A 19,733-nucleotide genomic window follows, 5' to 3' on the forward strand; every position below is an offset into this window, starting at 1 on the left:
GACATTTCAATCCAAACAAACAGAAAAAATACTACTGTATATGAATCTATACATAAAAGAAAACTGGAAATGGACTCATCTACAAATGGAAATTTCTGTTTCTAAGATATTAGATGTAAGGTAGCCTACCAAAGGGGTATTTAGCAGTGATTGATGGGTGTTCAGCAGCTGGACCAACACCAAACTGGTTTTCAGCAAATACTCTGAAGATATAGTCCTTGAACTTGATCAGACTGGTAGCTTTGTATGTGGTCAGCTTCACAGTGGAGGACAGTCTGTGCCAGATCTCACTATCAGCAGCTCGCCGTTCAACAATATAGTTGGTAACTTTGGAGCCACCATCATCACGTGGAGGGTTCCAAGCCAGAAAGCAGGACTCATTGGTGATTTCAGAAATGTCAAAAGCAGCAGGGGGACCAGGCTTATCTGTTTTGAAGAGCAGATTTAAAATTGTAATCAGCAGAAACGGAGAATCTGTACCTTTCTCGGTCGTTAATTGATCTTACCAAGGATGTTGACATCCACAGTGGCAGTGGCACGACCGCTGCTGTTGGTGGCTTCGATGATATAAGTGGAACTGTCATCTCTCTTTGTCTTGGCGATGGTAACCATGGAGTGTCCTGGCTTGGTGTCGATGGACACCCTGTCGTCTGGTTTGAGGACCAGGTCGGCTTTGGTCCACTTGACTCGTGGCTCAGGCTTACCTGTCACATCAGCAGGAAGTTCAATCTTGCTGCCAGCCTTAGCAGTCAGACCAGCCAGAAGCTTGGCATCCAGCTGGATCTCTGGAGGCTCTGCATAGAAATTAAGGACAAGAAGTCAGTCAGTAGGTGGGCATTGAGATGCCATAGTCACAATAGAGTAAAGAGGACAGCAAGCTCAGTGTGACCACATAAAACTAATGGCTTGCTTATACGGAGTTTATACGAGGGAATAACTTGTAACGTTGGATTACACCATATGAAATTTCATGGTCCTAAGAGGACTACATCACAAGTACCTTTAGGATCAACAGCCTGGATCTCATCAGTGGCTTTGCAGGGCCGGCTGGCTCCAAGTCGGTTCAGGGCTCTGATTCTGTAAGAGTACCACTGACCCTCAATAAGATTCGTCACCTGGCACTTCAGCTCAGGTACCAAGTCCCCACAGGGCTCCCACTTATCCGTTCCTCTCTGACAGCGTTCAACATTGTAGCCCCGGATGCCGCTTCCGCCATCATACTTTGGCGGCTCCCAGGTCAGGAAGATGCCACTGGCTGACTTGTCCCTCCACCTCAGGTTTTCTGGAGGGTCGGGGACAGCTGGAGAAAAAAAACAGTTGGAGCGCTTAGAAAGTTTCTCAGAAGCAGTTTAATCGAAAGGAAGTCTCGTGTTGTTCTGACTCTACGTGTACGAAGAATGTGTTTAAGTATTTTGATTAATAGAGACAGCCAGTATTGTCATTAACATCAATGTTACACATTGAACACTGCCTTTACTCACTTGCAGGAGAGGAGACGTTAACTGGCTCGTCAATATACGCTGGCTCTCCCGGTCCACATTTGTTGCAGGCGGTGACTCTGAACAAATACTCCTTCCCTTCAACCACGTCAGTAACGGTGAACTCCAGATCCTGGATCCCTGTGGTCACCTTAGAGAAAGAAGAATTAACATCAGGCTTAACTGGTCCTTCATCACCATGTGCAGTCCAGCTAAACATTTCTTCATGACAGGCTGGGGCCATGGAAATAGTATGAGGGGAGATATTATTGAGTGGGTGATAATACTGGAAATGCACTATACGAGTGCCAGTCAGCAGGTGTTGTTACGATTCGGCTGTTACTTGTTCATGAATACCCAGAGCCAGCTAATTACAGAGCACTCTCTCTCTTACACGTGTGTGTGTTTTAAAATATAAAATTACACTTTTTTAATTTAAATATTAGATGACACATTATGTAGTGATCAGCTGGTTCAGCACACTCTGAAAGCCGATGTCACTGTTGTACCTTGACCCAGGTCTTGCGGGACACGTCTCGTTTCTCCACCTGGTAGCCAATCAGAGGACTTCCTCCATCATGCTCTGGAGCCTCCCAGCTCAGGTGGACATGCTGCCGAGTCACCTCAAGGACCTTGAAGTCCTTTGGAGCACTGGGTGCAGCTGGAGACACAAACAGAAATCCGATGACACAATTTTAACAAAAATGTAACATTTGTCAAGGCTCTGCTCAGTTTTTTAGGGAAGATTTTTAAGGTGTACCAATAACATTGACTTCAATCTCTCCAGAGACCGATGTGACATCATTCTCCAGATGTAGCGTGTAGATGCCTTTGTCTGGACGGACACTCGGAGTGACCATTAGTTCTGTAAATGTTGACTTTGTCATGAGGAAAACCCGCTCATCATGCACGCTGGATAGCTCCTTCTCTCCGAAGGTCCACTTAGCAACAGGTATTGGATATCCAGTTATGGGGACTCTGATGGTGAGAGGCTGGGGAACAATCACTTCCAGGCCATCTTTAAAAGCACTCAGGTCAAAGCTTGGACCAACTGGAGAAGAGACAGAGGTTTTAACGTGCCTGCCTTTGCCAAGGATTTTACTATGAAGGAATAGCATATGAATAAAATAACTATGAACTAATTCATTAATCTCACCATGTGGGTCGTCAGCTAGCAGAGGTCCGATGATGTTTGAAGGCTCAGAGACTCCGGCAGCGTTTTCAGCAAACACTCTGTAGTTGTACTTAGTCCCATATTTCAGACCTGACACCTGAGGCAAACGTCAGTGAGGGATTACAACAAAGAAATGTCAAACTTTTAAAAAACCTTTTATTTAAAAGACTTTAAAAGACAGTTTTGGGAGGTTTTTACTTTGAAATAACTGGTATGCCTTTTTTAAATGACAGGTTTTTTTAAACCCTCGCTGGAAGGCTTGTTTTGTCAATTATCTAATGACACGCTTTTAGCCCGAAGCAGCTGATAAAGGGCTTTTACTCAAAGGTTGTTTTTGGTCACAAGACACTGAACATCAACGAAACAGCTACTCAGGTTTGCAGATGATTTTCTTTGATTTGTACCTTGTAGAAGAGGTCAGGGCAGAGACGGGCGTTGCAGCGGAGCCACTTGTCAGAACCGTCCTCACAGCGTTCAATGATGTATCCGGTGATCATGCTGCCTCCGTTCTTCAGTGGAGTCTCCCAGGTGAGCTGCACTGAGCTCTTGTTCTGGTCCTGCCAGGACAGGTTCAGAGGGGGGCTGGGACGCTCTGCAGGTGATCAGAAAACACCAATTTTAAACCTGTTAAGTTAGAAGTATCCTAGGGTAAACCAGTGTGTGTGTTACGTTTTACCAGGCAAGAAAGGTTGACACTGAACTAGTTAAGTTGCTTTGGAGTGCTAGCTTCTTTCTGTTCAATATTGATTTTCCCTGATTTTGAGGGACAGACTAACCTTATCTAACCATTAGATAATCATTTTCTTACTTGAAAGGGTAACCAATCATCTTTCCATGAGCCAAACTCACCGATTGGATCCATGATTTTGACGGGCTGTGAGGCAGCACTGGGTTTGCCGACACCGGCTCTGTTCTCAGCTTTCACTCTAAAAATGTACTCTTTATTCTCAATGACATCATTAATGATGGCACTGAGGTCATCAGGTTTGGCCACCAGGACAGGAGACCACTTCACTGACGTCCTGTCGCGGAGCTCAATGATATAAGAGGTAATGGGAGAGCCTCCATCTGATGTGGGAGGCTCCCAAGACAGAGTGCAGCCAAACTTGGTGACGTTTCCCACGATCACATTCAGAGGAGCTTCAGGAACATCTACAGAGATAAACAAAATATATTTTAGTGAACATGTGTTCAAGCATCCAAGTATTAAAGTATATATCAAGTTAAATTTGCACCTCAAAGATCTTGAACTTGGAAGTTTGGGCTACTTTTGTCCACTTAACTAGACTGTTTAATTTCTTTTCATCAAAATATCAATGCTTCTGTTTAATCTGAAACATCCTGTGGCTCATAAAGAAGCTAAGATAAAGTTGGTGGCTGTGTAAAGGAACAGTTTAAAATAAAATATCATGGGTTATTTTGAACTCTAACAGAGTAAAGATTTTAAAAAAGAAACAAGGATATGAGCAGAACAGGTCAACTTAACTTCAAAGATTTGGCATGTTTGTTATATTAACACCATACTCACCATATTCAGATAATTTGATTTAGCCTCCGTCTAATTCAGTTACGAGAACAATAAGCTAACATTACCAAGATATCAGTTCATGCACTACAAATTTTTATCAGTATTTTGCAATATAAAGTCTCTATATTTATAAAGTTAAACTATTGTTTGTTTTTATTTTACCTAAAAAAGTAACATCTCTTCAACTTAGTTTTATATCTTTTTTGTTACCTTAAAGTGAAGCTTACTGTCTAACATCAGAACTACTTTACATCATTATTTAAATGTGTGCAAAAGATAAATACAGTAAATCTCACCAAACTTGTTCTTAGCTTGCACAGCTTCGTCAGTCTCCACAGTGGGTCCGCTGCCAACCCGGTTTCGGGCACAGACTCTGAATAGGTACTTGGACTCCTTCTGGAGGCCGGTCACTGTGTACTCAGGACTTTCGGCATGGTCGGTGGCCAGTGTCCAGGTCTTACGTTTCTCATCACGTCTCTCCACTACGTAGCCGATGACTTTACTGCCGCCATCGCTCTCAGGCTCCTCCCATGCGAGGCTGATCTCACCATCTGCAGTGTCAGTCACCTGGAGGTTCTTCACAGGTCCTGGGACATCTGGAAAAAGAAAATCACATTATAGGATAAGATAAGCAGCCTATGGACATCTACACTACAGTATCAGCTCTGAATGAAGAGAAACCCGTTCTAAAGTTTATTCTTAATCACAGAAACAGCAGATGTGAAAATACCACACGACACCCATTATTTTGTTGTTTTAAGTATGACTGGTGCTTTTAAAGTTCACTCGTTATTATGGGATTTGAGAATTTTTATGCTTTTCTTTTTGACAATTAAAAATAATGTTTTGCACCTTTTCATGCTGCTTCAGCTACTTTTGAAGGAAACAACCTGCAGATTTAAGTAACATTCATTATGTATGGGGTGAGAAATACTGAGGCACTATGTATCATCTGAATTAGATTAATATAGCAGAACACAGCTTTTGACGACGTGTTGTCCAGATTTGGCTTCACATTTAACATTAATGATCCCAATAGTGGTCAGACTATTTAAAAAAACTAGCTTGTACTAGTAACTATTTTATCTCTAATATCACACGTAATTACTATAAAATCCTTGTGGAAGCTGCAGTTCAGTGTAATTTTAATTGTAAACTGTCTTAACACTAATTTAGTATAATTTTGTTTACTTGTAGTTAACCAGCTGCTTCTACATAACAAAGGAGACCTTACCAATGACATTCAGGTTGATGAAAGCTTCTCCCGCTCCATGTTTGTTTTTGATGATGATCTTGTAGGAGCCCTCGTCGACCTTCTTGGGGTTCTTTAATCGGTACTCTGTGTGCTCAGCTGAGGTGTAGATGTTGTCTTTTTGCAGACTCAGGTTGTTGTACAGCCAGTCAGCTTCAGCTTGTGGATAGGCACTGTAGGGGACGACCATGATAACAGGCTTTCCAACATCTGTGACGTAGTTCTGGTCAGTGGTCTTTATCTGAGGCACAGCTGCAAGAGGTGAGGAATATCATCAGTAGCACATGTAGCAGGTACAATAACTACTGAACACAACACTGATTTTTCTAAGTAACCCATGGCTCACTGGACAATGCCTTGGACTTGGACTGCAGTAGCAGTGACTGCAGTGACAGTTATTGTATTTTTTGTGTCTGCACTCTCACCTGCCAGTTCCAGCCTGGCCTTTGCATCTTTATCCTTGGCAATGACTCTGTACTCTCCCTGGTCCCGAGGTCTGATCTCACAGACCTGCAATCTGTGGACTTTACCCTCGCTCATCATCTGGTATTTGTCTCCCTGGACAACGGTCATATTGTTCCTCAACCACTTCACCTCCACTCTGTCTTTGTTGAGCTCCACCTCAAATACAACGTCCGAGCCTGGAGGTTCAAACACGTTCTGCGGGGGTCTGATGATTTCCACTGGGGTCTCTGCAGGACAAAATAACATTTTTAAAGCGGTCACACCAAGCAGGAACAGAAGAGGAACTACATTCTACTGAAAACTCTTGGAGGCAACGCTGAGGATTTCACCTTCAACAAAAAGCCTGGCCCTGGATTTCTTCTCCTCCACACCACAGGCATATTCACATTCATCATCAGGTCTGCATTCCTTGATGCGCAAAGTGCAAATCTTTCCATCTCGTTCAAATATGTATCTGAGACAAAATAGTGAATTGTTTAAAAGTAAAGAAGGAGACAGATTCCAAAACAGTAAAGTGTAAAAACGGAGGACACTGTTCATCAGGAAGAATTCTGTGTGGATACAAAAATAAACTTTTGTTTTTTCTCCTTTGTAAATGTGTAAAGTCATTAAGTCTGGGAGTTACTGCAGTTTGTGATTTGGGGGTGCAGTGTAGCTGGCCATGCTAATTTGTCCTGCTCCGATTACGGCTGCTAACTGAGAGTAATTGTGCAGGAACGTGTGTTCAAAAACAGTGAAATTACTGAGGGCAACTTCTCCCTTTGTTTTTGTTGATTAATTTGTATTTATACAGTACCATGCAAAAGACTCAGCCACCCCTCATTTCTTTATCTTTTGTTATGACAGTGGGAAACAGGTGTGGTGATTTATTAAAACACGTGCACACATGTATGGATTACAGTATGAGGAAAAAAGCTTCCCTAAGGACTGGAGGTCCCTACATATGTATGTCTAAAAGTTCACTGAACTTGGATCTGCACAGAACGTTTTCCTTCATTGTGTGGTTGAACCTGGCATAGCTGTAGGCTTCATTTCTATTGGCTGAGCAAAGGCAAGTCACAGGGTGCAGCGGTCAACTGGTTTGAACTGGGTTTTTTTGGCCTTTTTATTGGCTAGACGGAGAGGCTGAAGGGAAAGCAGATTGAAAGAGGGAACATACAGTAAAGGGCGGCAGGTTGGACTCAAACCCGGGCCAGCCACACAGCATATGGTTGCCTGCTCATCCCAGTGAGCTAAACCAGCGTCCAACTTGCTTAAACTTTGGCCGTGGCATGCAGGAGTACTCCTTGATGGCGTGCATGTGCTTTGCCTTTCTCTGCAAAGTGGTAAACCGTTATTGTGTGGTGCAAGTAATAGAAATGATTGCAGCACTAAATGGGACGTGCTGTAAAGGATGCCCCCCTGGGTGAAGTGTTTCGGGCATGTCCGACTAGAACGAGGCCTGGTGAAGACCCAGCACACGCCAGAGAGGTGACATCTCTGTGAACTCCTTGACATTCCACTTATTCAGGGTTTACCCGGCCCCGGATAAGCAGAAGAAAATGGATAGATGGACAGATGGAAAATGGACTGGGCTGAAAGTGAGTAAAAAAAAGCAGCCAGTGCTCAAACACAAACAATAAAAAACCTTCAGAAGGCCTGGAGATCTATTGCTCAGGACTACTTCGAACAATAGGACATAGTATGGCTCCTTGGAACCAAAGTATGAAGAAATAAGGGGCGGCTCGAGACCTTTGCACAGTACAGTATATATTTAGTACTCTGTATTTACTTATAATATAAATATAATAAGGTTCTATAATGAAATATATTAACAGTGAAATCAGTTTGGTCTTTGTTGTGTTGGTCACAGTTTAAAATTAAATGAACAGAGTGTGTTCACATCATTCACAGAGAAAAAGAAACGTTTCACACACCTGGGTCCTTCTCTGATCTCTCGGCCATTTCTGTACCACTTGACTTCAGCTTTCTCTTTGGTCAACTTGCATGTAAATTCTGCGTCCTCGAACTCGGTGATTGTTTGGTCTTTTAGGTGCACGTTGAAATCCGTCGGTGCCTCACTGATGATGAGCTCTGCTGTGGCTTTGTCATCTCCGGCTACAGCTGTGTATTCACCCTCATCGGCCAGGGTGCAGTCTTTGATGGTAAGAGTATGCTTGTCTTTGTCAACTCTGTAGACAATGCGTTTGCTGAGGGTAATCTCCTCACCGGCCTTCATCCACTTCAGAGTAGCATTGGGCCTGTTGACCTTACAAGAGAAGCTGATGGTCTTCTTCTCCTGAGTGTCAATGTCCTCCGGGGGAACCACTATTCTTAGACTCTCCTCTGAAAAACACAAAGTACAGTCATATTTCAGACATTAATACTGTAGGTACTTTGGTACTTTGCATTTATATACTTTGCTAATAATACATTGGACATCCTACAATTCTCCTTCTCATGCCAAAGGTGATCTACTGGACCAAGTCTGAGGACTGTTGTTTGGTGAACCCATCATCATGTTAGAGATGATGTGAGTCTTATAATGTGATACATTAAGTGCTCAAAGTAGAAATCATCAAGTGATGTACATGTTCAGCAACAATACTCGGTGATGTTTCACTTTATGTGACAGTGGGACTGCAAACACAACAAAACATGCAGCCATGCTGCTGCCAGGAACCACTCACCCCTGATGGTCAGGCTGCAGTTGCTCTTGGCATGCTCTCCTCTCTGATTGGTCAAGTTGATGCTGTAGTTGGATTCGTCTCCCTTCTGGACATCTTTGATTCTCAGGGAGAAGACATTGTCTCTCTGGGTTATTATGTACTTGCTGCTCTCAAATATGGTGTCGTCGTTCTTCAGCCACTTGGCCTTTGCTCCCTCTGTGTTGACCTCACAGTTCAGGACGACCTCCTGACCTTCTTTGCCCTCTGTGTCTTTTAGAGGAGTGATGATTTTCAGTCTCTCTGCAGAAAATAATAGAGCAGACACCAATGAGAATATTTCTGGGTCATCTGGACAAAAGACTTTAATTTCAAACGGCTGAACTCCTTGAGCCGGGGAAGAAACAAAACCCAAAAATGACACCTTCCTGCACTGCAAGTACTTCTAGCTAATATTACGTTTCAGAATGTGTTGCCAAAAATATTATTAATAAAAAAAGATATACATTCAATATGAAAAAGAAATTTTACTTCAATAAATTCCTATATTTTGCTTCATGCTGCCAATGTTGAACAAGACTGATCTCGAATGTAAATTGTTAAATACAGATTCAGGGAAAATGCTTAGTGTACTTGAAAAACAAACTAATTTAAAACTTCATTTGGTCTCCCGGGAGCAGGTTTTCTTCCCATTAACTGAGATAAACTTAAAGTGGGCAGGGCTTACCGAGCACAGTAAGGTCGGCGCTGGCTCTAGTTGGTCCAATCATAAATATGTATCCACCCTCATCTTTAAGTTCACAGTCCTTGATTTCAAGGATTCGTTTCTTGCCATCGGTGACTATCTGGTATTTCTCTCCGGCCTCGAGCTCCACGTCATCCTTCATCCATTTGACTTCATAGGTCTCCTTGGATATGGAGCACGTGAACGCTGCCTTCTCTCCTTCCACCACTTCTAGGCTTTGTGGCCTTGAGATGAATTCAGCAGCTAATTCTGCAACACAGGAAGCATTTCAGAGCTTAGAGATGGGTTTATTTCAGTGAGACTAAGGCTTAGAATCGGGTTTCTTTTAGCCACATGCTAAAAACGAACATTTCCTAGAGGCTGTCACATTTCAAATCAAGTCAAATCAATCAAGTTATCTGAGAAAAGGTTTGTATTTAGGTGCTTCAAATTGTAAAATATCCTATAACAATGGCCTGAAATTAACCAAAACCTAACCTTTACCCAAGATGGGTTGCAAATGGAGTGATAGATGTTGAAAGGTAAGGGTTTAAAATAATAAATCCTGATTTTAGATTTATTTCTCTGCATTTTCTTTGTTGTGTGTGTTACTGCTCTCGCTGTTACTTTGTTCCAAGTGCCTTTAACATTTTTTGCGTACCATTAATCTTGAGGTTTCCTGAAGTTTTGTTGCTGGAACTTAGCCTGCAGTTGTACTCTCCAGCATCAGACATGTTCAGATCCTTGATCAGGAGTATCCTTCTCTTCCCATCTACAATTTGCTCATAGCGGCCACCCTCTGGCAGCTCCGTGTCTCCTTTGTACCAGATAACGTCTGCGCTGGGTTTGGAGACTTCACAAATAAGTTTTACACTGTCAGACTCAGTTCCCTCCACATTGAACAGGTTCTTGGTGAACCTTGTCTCCTCCTCTGCAATGAAAGGAATCCTCCATTAGTTGCTTAAAACCTTTTAATACATTTTTAACAACATATATTTTAGCAGTAAACTGCCATAACTGCTATCATGCTCACATCATTTATATCTAATTCATAAAACTCATTCAGCTTCAGCAAAATTATGTTAAATTATCAAATCAATCTGTCCACTTCTGCTTATCCAACTCATATTCTAATTTCACTGACTGATCTCCAAATCACAAACATTTATTGGTCACACAAATGTAAAATGTGCTGTTTTCCTTGATTTATTTAATTTAATCCAACTAAACCAAACTGAAGAAAATTTTAATTTTCTGTTCTTGTGATGGTTCAAATATCTGAGAAAAACTTTACTTTGAGCATCAGAAATTGTCAAATATTATCTTTAGCTTTGAAGAACTGAACAATTACATCTAACGTTAAATAATAAAATCAAGTAACCAAACACATTAATACGTGTATGAAGAAAGAGGCTGTGATCGAAGAAGAACTTCTTGATTCTTACCAACGACAGTGAGCATGCCAGAGGACTTTGAGGTCTTTGCATCACATTCGTATTCAGCCTCATCGTCAAACACAGACTTGTGGATGATGAGGATGTGCTGGCGACCTTGTGCAATAATTTCGTATTTCTTTCCCTTTCTGATTTCATTTCCGTCCTTAAACCAGCGGACCTGTGAGATGTGAAGGAAGAGGTCACTGAGAGCAAGATCAGTCCAAAGAAAACATGAAATGTAACCTTTACTGTAAGCTCATCTGGCAAAAGCGTGTGTTCTCACTTTGACGTCTTCTCTGGACACTTCACATTCAAACCTGGCTGATTCCTTCTCTACAACCTCGACGTCGTGGAGTGGCTTTGAGAACTCAATGTGTGGAGCTATTCAGACAAAGAGAAGAGACTCGTTAATACACTCAGTTTACCACCTCCTGGAGGGGAGGTTACCTTAATACCTTACCTTAAAAGAGCAAGGCCAATGTATCCTCTGGGCTTCATGTGGAAGTTTCTTTACTGTTTTAAAAGGCACTTTAACTTTTGTGGGGAGTTTGTGATTTGTGATTTGACAAATGAGTATGTATACAGGCATGTTAAAAGTAATTTGATTTTAATTTGGAGCTTAAAATCACAAATCTCAGAGTGCCATCTATCTCTTAAAAAGGGTTCCTTAACAAAAACAGAGACTGTTTCCTTAATGACCAACACTACTGGGCCACACCTCTTAATCTTTGAAATCCGGTGCTTTCAGTCCCATTGCCACAGCTGTATAAAATCAAGGACCCACCTTTACCAACATTTGTGAAACAATGGGTTGTTTTGACGCACCCACAGATTTCAAGTCAAAGGCTCTCACTGACTGAAACTATAAATGGTATTTTTGCAAAGTGGAAGAAACACTGCAACTCAGCCATAAAGTGACAGAATGGGGCTGCTCAGTGCTGAGATTCAAATTTATGAGCATTCAGCTCAAAACCTGCGGCTTTCCAAATCTCTGCCAGGATTAATATCAGCACAGATCTGGAGAGTCATAGGATGGGTTTTTATGACGAAACAGTTCCTTGAAGGCATAGAGACAGTCGGCAGCTGGCCCAGTACTTCTGTCCCATTTTGGGCCCATTAGTTACCGTGGGGACCCCTTCTCATTGAGAGGGTTGTTTTAGGCCAATAAGGGGTGAGTCACAGTCTAATTGGGGTTCCTTTTCATGCCTAATAACTTCTAACTTAATTTTCTTCCCATTTCACAACTATACTTACGTTCAACATTGAGGAAGCATGAGGTTTTGAAGTCTTTAGCATCACAAGCATATGTTTTTGAGTCGTCCAAAGTGCAGTCGTGGATGACCAGCGCTCGCTTGCAGCCGTCAACGATCATCTCATATTTCTTTGTCTTGCGGATCTCCTGTCCATCCCTGAACCATCGCACTTCTGCATTTTCCCTGGAAACTTCACATTCGAGTGTGGCCGTGGCCTCCTCTTCCACTGTCTGGTCCTCCAGAGGCTTAGTGAACTCCACTGGTGGTTCTGGATGAACAAAGAAACAGAGAAGACAGCAGTTTGAATTTCAGTGAAGTAGAAACTGAACACTAAAGATCAGTTTATTTTTCGTGGGATTTCATCCTGGCCAATAAAATAAGGCTGCAGTGATAGTCACATATTGTGGTTGATTTATCAGTGCAACGTTTCACCTCTTCTAGTCTTAAAATGCCCACAGAAAAATGTAAGTTAACAATGTAAAGTCTCAGTAAGCTGCAGTAAGAGAGTAGCTGCGGTCCAAGCCAATTGTGTTTTTTGGCGTTAGATGGGTAAGTGCAAAATAATCTTGGGGATTTGATAATACACCTGTGCAGCCTCCACAAGTAAAGTTTATACATTCATAATGACCTTTTTAAATAACCTTTTTTTTCATATCTCACAGTATAAAGTTTTCTTTTTTCTGTGAGATATGTACCTACCCAAATTACAGACCTAAGTAAAACAATCAGCAATACAAATGATAAGGACCTGTGCCAGTGAGCTGTCTGTGATCCTGAGTCATGTTTACAATCTGAAACAGAAAACTTACCATTGTAGTGGAAACTACTTGGACCATGCACTGACAAAGTCCCTCCCTGAGCCTGGTTCTGCCGGAGGTTTCTTCCTGTTAAAAGGGAGTTTTTCCTTCCCACTGTCGCCAAACTGCTTGCTCGTAGGATCATAGGGTCATATGATTGTTGGGTTTTTCTCTCTATATATCATTGTAGGGTCTACCCTACAATATAAAGCACCTTGAGGTGACTGTTGTTGTGATTTTGCGCTATATGAATTAAATTGAATTGAATATCTTAAGTGCATTTAACAGTATCCATCCACATTGACAAACAAACAAATTGAACTGGAAGACCAACCAACACAACCACTGCATGCTCGATTTTATAAAGACACCAAGATATATCAACTTGCAGAGTAAAATGCTGGAGATTTTCTATCAGTCAGCTGTGGCAAGTGCAGTGTTCATTGCTGTTGTCTTCTAGAAGGACACTAAAAAAGCTGGTGACATCAATTCAATTTAATTCAATTCCATTTTGTTTATATAGCGCCAAATCACAACAACAGTCGTCTCAAGCGGCTTAACATTGTGAGGTAAAGAGCCAACCATAATACAGAGAATCCCCAACAATCATATGACCCCTGTGAGCAAGCGCTTTGGCAACAGTGGGAAGGAAAACCTCCCTTTTAGCGACGAGGAACCAGCAGAACCAGGCTCAGGGAGGGGCGGGGCCATCTGCTGCCACCAGTTGGAGGTGAGGGGAGGGAAACAAGATAAAAGACATGCTGTGGAAGTGAGCCAGAGATTAATAATAACTCATAATTAAATCTGGAGTGGCCTATGAACACAAAAGGGATGAGAGGAGAAACAGTCAGTGCATCAATGGAAGGCACCAGCAGCCTAAGTCTAATGCAGCATAACCAGGGTGGATTCAGGGTCACCTGATCCAGTCCTGACTATAAGTTTTAAGCCTAATCTTAAAAGTAGAGAGGGTGTCTGGAATTAAGTTAAAAATCCTGAAATAGTGTTGTTGGGTTACCTTTGACAGTAAGACTGGCCTCAGTCTGGAAGTCTTTGGCTGCGAGTTTGATTTGTCCGGCTTCGTTTTGCTCGACATTGCGTAGAGTCAGGGTGTGGACTTTACCCTCCGCCTTCAACACCACCTGCAACAGAGTCGATAATCACAGGGTTTAATCTGTCCTGTATACTTCCTGTCAGGTTGATAGATTCATTCATATTTAGTATTTTCCTGCCCTGAATGTCACAACATGTCACAGGTTTTAACTTCTCTGAAGATCTTATATCAAGTTTAGAGATTCAGTTTTTGTCTGTATAAATCTTATCTCACTAAACCAACTCACTAATTTCCAATCTAATTTGGATTTTTCTGTTTTTTTCCCAGACTATGAATGAATATATGACATTAAACCTCATTGCTGCAAGGATTAGGTATTGCAGTGTCACTGAACATTGCCCGTGAGGTTCAAACCCTGGTCCTCCTCCTCCTGTTAGCAAAGCAATAATTGCTAATGGTAAGACAGGTTTATATGTGATCAACAGTCTTTGTTCTTTGGAGGTTCCTTTGTTTCTCCACATCTACAGAATGTGAAGCACAGAGATTTTCTCGGTTAAGCCTGGACGGCCAAAATGAATATAGGCACCCCTCCCCCTCCACCCCTCCCCATTTTCCCAATTTAAACTACACGACCTATAACACCCAACAGCTGCTTTTACCACTGTGTCCTGCATGTGACAGAGCTGCCTCACAACACACTCACAAATGAAACGTGCAGCATTTCTTTATCAGACTAACAAAATAAGCACAACTGAAATTTATGTGACATCAAATGAACTTGGTTCGATTTTTCATTCCTAACAATGATATTTGTCAGAACCGTTTAAGATGAAGGTACAATGATATTTTTCTGTGCTGTGTGCATGAAAAGACACATCAGCTGTCAACAAGTAGACAGTACATTCATGTGTGGAGGATAAAGTGGCCTATTAGTGTCATAGTTAAAATGCTGCTTGATCAGAAAAACACTTTTGCTGATAAGCAGAAATGTGACAGAAAAAGTAAAAACAAGACAAACTGATAATAAAGTTTATTTAGCTCTATAAAAAAACTTTATTTGTAACATCTTCAGCTGAAAACCTGCATATTTTTTCTTCAACATAAAAGATAAGATTAGATTAATTGGGTTGTCATGTGAGGCCTGAAGCACTTTTCTATAAGAAGAAAGACAAACTGCTGCTTTTTTATCAATTTTACTTTAAACTCTTTGTGAGTTTATATCTGCCATAACGCTGTAACATTTGCTTTGACCAACTCTAAACCTAGATTTTTTTGGGGGTGTTTCTTCCTTTGGTTTTAATTTAGAAAGTTACATGTTTGCCCTTCATACTGACACTTTTATGAATCTTAACTGAACTCGAGGAAGTGCAGTTCTTCATAATCTGCTACCACATGTACCAACGACACTCTTCTGTTTGTTTGTATTTAAATGCGCTGCTGAACAAATCAGCCACTTTTGGTATTACCCAAGAAAAACACGCGCTGAGATGGAAAAGCTATTCATTGAGCCCAAGGAAACATTCAGCTTTACATTCTTCTGTGCTTCAGCTACTACTGTGGCTGAAACCTCCACCTATGCTAAACATGCAACATGCAGTGCAACCGAGAAGGAGGGAACGATTCATAAGGACCACGCCGTTCTCGGGTTACTTCAAACTTTAAACACTTGGATCTGGATATGACTCGATTTCATTTCAGGGCCTGGACTATTCATTGTTCAACTCTGAATTACAATGTGGAAACAGCAAGTGCATCAGCTCAAGCAAAACACTTATAGCAGTCCATGTGTTTTGTAGCTGTAGCTGTCATAGCTCTGCTGCCACTTGCCCTGCACCTCAGCCTCCTTCAGCTGTTAAAAATAACCCTGCAGAAACGCTTGTGGGGCAGAAAAGCCTTCCTGCCTATGTTATCTCAAAACCAGGAATCCCAAACCCACACCAGCAGAGCCTTATATGAAGCTGGAGCAGTTCATTGGACACAAAAAACGAACATTGTGTACAAATGGAAAGGGAAATTCTGGCTGTGGGACACAATCATGAGGCCTGGACTTCTGTAGTGGTTTGTAACTGAATGTTAATGGGTCTTGTGTTTCAGGAAGCGAATCTCCTAGTGATCCTGTCCGCAGTAAAGAAACATTGCGTGGGCTCAGTCAGATGTGTTGAGACTTACTCTATCGCTTGGCTCCAGCTTTGTACCCCCCAGGAACCACTCGACAGCGATGCCTTCGTATGACAGCTCGCACTCAAAGGTGGCAGTCTCCCCAGCAGTCACGGTGACATCCTTCAGAGGCCTCTGGAGGCCAATCACTCGGGCTTTAGATTGGGAAGAAAACATGGTTAGCGCCCCTGACCGAAAAACAGGTCAATGAAAACCAAAAAACGCCCAGAGAGACATGGCTAATCCTCAGTGGCTATTCCTCATGGTGTTTTGAGCTGAAGGCTGCTGGTGCAAGACCTTGGACAACTGAAACAAGCTGCCCTGAGACTTGGCATTAGGTGTCCAAGCTCATTAGCATGAATCCTACTGTCAGATGTAAACGGCAGGCAGAGCCAGTGAGAGTTGGGGTTCTACCCTTCCCCCCTGCCAATCACTGCAACCCTTCTCTAGATAAGGAATGTGGCTTCAAAAATAACTAAGGAGCCTGATAGGCTGAGAGCCCACATCTGCCAAATCCATTGAGGGAAGCCGGTCTGCTCCTGTCAATCACAAGATTGCAATTTCCCAGGAAAAGGAGAATGTGAATGTCCTCACAGGAGTTACCCAACGTCACACTACTGGGGAGTTTGGTAACACGGGACATACAGAGCTCTAGGAAGTCAGTGTGGATTAACAAGCCACATCAATTATTTATAACAGGCTTCTTCACATGCCTGAATTAAGGCCCCTTTACAGCCTGTTGAAATGCACTCTGGCAGCATGACAGCTCATGCAATCAGAAAGCTGTCAGTCTGAAGAGTTTGCAGTCTCACCATCAAAATGACTCATCTATTAAACTTAATTCACATTTAAATCCCTACACTCTGAACAAGAATGACTGTTTATGATTGTGTAGCTGGACTGCTGAACTTTCTTTTATTTCTGAACATTTACTGATTTGATAAATCTAAAAGTGAGAGAGAAGCAAAATATGAAATAGTTTTTAATTCTAGAAACTTGTAAGCCTGCGCCATTATAGGAGCTTTCAATCAGTCGCTGAGTTATTTAAATATTGCACTGAATTAAAATCTAGTTCAGAGACAAGTTGGAACAAGATCAATCAAAATGAATCATGTGAAGGGAAATATTATTAAAACAACTGCATCACTAACTTTTAATTATTTATTGAATTATTAAAAACAACAAATTATCATCTGATCAAATAGTGCTCCTTGTGTTAATTCTATTACTGAAGAGGATCACGGGATGGGTTGATAACTCAAATCAAGAGGAGGAATTTCAGGAAATTTTAGGCTACGTTCACACTGCAGGCGAACGCGCATCAAATCCGATTTTTCTGACCCTGTGCGACCATCTATCTGATCATGGTGTGACAGTGTGAACGGCACAAATCCGATATTTTCAAATCCGATCTGGGTCACTTTCGTATGTGGTGCTGAATCTGATACATATCTGATGTTTCAGAAAGCGACTGCTGTTTGATGGTCAGGTCGCATTAAATCCGCCTTTTACGTCACTGACACAAGACAGACACCAAATATCAGCGCCGCAGAAGACATCGCGAACACTTCCTGACCATCCAGTGTAGATGTCAGTGAAACTGTTGGGAAGACAACGTGAACATTTTATTTGTCCTGTATAATCTGCAGATTCTGACAGAAATCTGCTGCTATCCTCTAAAACAGCAATAAGGATCATTATTACATTATTATGTAAATAACAAATAACAAAATAACTTAAAGCAAAAATTGGGAAACGTAAAGTCTGAAGTCTTTATATTAAGGGCCATCAGTCAAACAATAGTTTGGTCTGGGTCTAAACAGAGCGCGTTGTGTCTGACATCTTCTTTTGCGCATGCAGGCCGATTTGAGCGTTCACACTAGAGCGCGTTTGCTGTCGCATTTTATTTGTAGTGTGAACGAGCAGACAAAAAAATCGGAATTGAGCATCAAGACCTGCAGTGTGAACGTAGCCTTAGTTTCATACTAGCAAATGTTATCACAGACATTTCAAAAATCGCTGTGATTGACTTCAGACTTGTTTCAGTCACCTTTGACCCTGAGCTGAGCTGAGGATTTGGCATTCGCTGCTGCAAAGTCAACACTTCCAGCCATGTCCATTTTGCAGTTATAGAGGATCAATAAGTGCCGGGTTCCTTCCTCCTTGAGCTCCACATTCTGAGAACAAACAATGTGCAAACCAACAAGAGATGAATGTGCCAGTTCAAAACATTTTCATGGAATTTCCAACAAATGTGTTGAAATTATATTTTATAGGTGTAAAATCTTACAGCAGACGGATGAAGTGTCTCGCCCTTCAGTTTCCAGGTGGCATGAAGGTCCTCCTCAGAAATCTCTGTCTCAAACTTCGCCGTCTCGGTCTCTGTAACTTCCACGCTGTACAGTGGGCGGACGACCTTGATGTCACGTTCTGTAAAGTTTGTTAAAATATGTTAGCGAGACTTACAAGTGAAGGGAAGCGAACGGAAACGTATTAGACGACATCTGTGAAAAGAGTTTCCCATTGTCAGATACAGTGTAACAGATGAACTAAACATAGGACAAGACGGGAGAGTTAAAATCAGAAGACAAGCTTACAATTTGTGTAAAAACAGAAGTTGAGGAACGCTTGAGAATAATTAACCCCATAAAACATTTCAAAGTATATCCACATCTACACATCTACAGATCCATAATACCATGCACTGTAAGATGTGCAAGGTTGAATTATTCTCAAGTATTATAATGATAATTTTTACAAGCATTTAGAAATAAAGTGGAAGCTGCAGTAGTGCAGGACAAATGGAGATAACAGGAGGCGGGGTTTGGTGAATGCTGGTGGGCGGGGCCTGTCTCTGCAGTCCCGGTGGAGTCTGAGGGGCTGGATCACCACAGGTATTACCTTCGATGTTAAGGTCAGCGGTAGTTTTGTCAGTTCCACAGTCGCAGCTGTAAGCGCCCATGTTGCTCTTTGCTGCCTTCTTGATGACCAGCATATGTTTCTTGCCATCAGATTTGAAGGAAATGTTCTTGGAGGGAAAGATTTCTTCGCCATCTTTGAACCATTTGACCTCAGCAGCGGCCTTACTCAACTCGCAGGACAAAATCACCTCATCTTTCTCAACAGCGGTGTAATTCTGGAGCTTCACTGTGAAGTACAGGTCGCCCTCTGTGGGCAGACACCAGGATTATATCAGCTGAAAACATTCACTGGCTAAAGTCATGGCAAGTGCAGCGTATACATTCACCCAAAAATGTCACACGTTAATTCCATTTTAATACAGTAAGGGGAAGATGCAGTTTTTTCATGGCAACAAGTACACGAGTCCTGCACTCAGTACATTCTTTATGGAAATCTGGATGCATCCCTCTGCGGGACGATACTAACCGAGAACGGTGAGCATGGCCTCTGAAGTCTTGGCCATCGCCTCCACTTTGATCATAGACGTGTCATCAATTGTGACCTCCTTGAAGGCCAGCGTGTGCACTTTTCCTTCCTCGGACATGTGCACCACTTTGCTGGGGTGCAAACGGACGTCATTTTTGTACCAGACGACTGGGATTTTTTCATGAGAGAGTTCAACGCTGAACTCTGCAGTTTCACGTTCCTTTACGGTCACATCTCTTATTGGCTTGATAAATGCAAGGCGAATACCTGACAAGAAATGTGGCCTTTGTCGTTAAAAGGCTTTTGGCATACAAAGTTTAGCGAGCACGCAAAAGAAGAATTCAGCCACGTACCCAAACAAATCTTCTCCTAAAAACACTAAAGAG

At 42.0% G+C, this 19,733-nt stretch overlaps 1 protein-coding gene across 1 annotated transcript in view; it reads right to left on the reverse strand.

The window, feature by feature from the left end:
* The window catches only part of ttn.2 (titin, tandem duplicate 2), a 217,356-nt gene that overhangs the window by 98,268 nt on the left and 99,355 nt on the right, over positions 1 to 19,733 (reverse strand). The window contains exons 109-134 of the mRNA XM_085250572.1: positions 19,348 to 19,614; positions 18,862 to 19,128; positions 18,251 to 18,390; positions 18,011 to 18,137; positions 15,973 to 16,115; positions 13,768 to 13,891; positions 11,957 to 12,223; positions 10,986 to 11,083; positions 10,712 to 10,880; positions 9,928 to 10,197; positions 9,270 to 9,536; positions 8,567 to 8,845; positions 7,814 to 8,222; positions 6,227 to 6,351; positions 5,858 to 6,124; positions 5,415 to 5,684; positions 4,477 to 4,776; positions 3,502 to 3,804; positions 3,057 to 3,244; positions 2,635 to 2,749; positions 2,239 to 2,529; positions 1,988 to 2,139; positions 1,482 to 1,629; positions 1,001 to 1,300; positions 507 to 794; positions 130 to 426 (exon numbers count right to left, since the gene is read on the reverse strand). Coding sequence (XP_085106698.1) covers positions 130 to 426; positions 507 to 794; positions 1,001 to 1,300; positions 1,482 to 1,629; positions 1,988 to 2,139; positions 2,239 to 2,529; positions 2,635 to 2,749; positions 3,057 to 3,244; positions 3,502 to 3,804; positions 4,477 to 4,776; positions 5,415 to 5,684; positions 5,858 to 6,124; positions 6,227 to 6,351; positions 7,814 to 8,222; positions 8,567 to 8,845; positions 9,270 to 9,536; positions 9,928 to 10,197; positions 10,712 to 10,880; positions 10,986 to 11,083; positions 11,957 to 12,223; positions 13,768 to 13,891; positions 15,973 to 16,115; positions 18,011 to 18,137; positions 18,251 to 18,390; positions 18,862 to 19,128; positions 19,348 to 19,614 — 5,871 coding nt within the window. The remainder of the gene's footprint in view (positions 1 to 129; positions 427 to 506; positions 795 to 1,000; positions 1,301 to 1,481; positions 1,630 to 1,987; positions 2,140 to 2,238; positions 2,530 to 2,634; positions 2,750 to 3,056; positions 3,245 to 3,501; positions 3,805 to 4,476; positions 4,777 to 5,414; positions 5,685 to 5,857; positions 6,125 to 6,226; positions 6,352 to 7,813; positions 8,223 to 8,566; positions 8,846 to 9,269; positions 9,537 to 9,927; positions 10,198 to 10,711; positions 10,881 to 10,985; positions 11,084 to 11,956; positions 12,224 to 13,767; positions 13,892 to 15,972; positions 16,116 to 18,010; positions 18,138 to 18,250; positions 18,391 to 18,861; positions 19,129 to 19,347; positions 19,615 to 19,733) is intronic.

The sequence above is a fragment of the Mchenga conophoros genome, linkage group LG16 (genome assembly GCF_057382185.1).
Source record: "Mchenga conophoros isolate Kocher_MC1m ecotype Shallow Benthic linkage group LG16, M_conophoros_male_GT1.1, whole genome shotgun sequence".
Lineage (NCBI taxonomy): Eukaryota > Metazoa > Chordata > Actinopteri > Cichliformes > Cichlidae > Mchenga > Mchenga conophoros.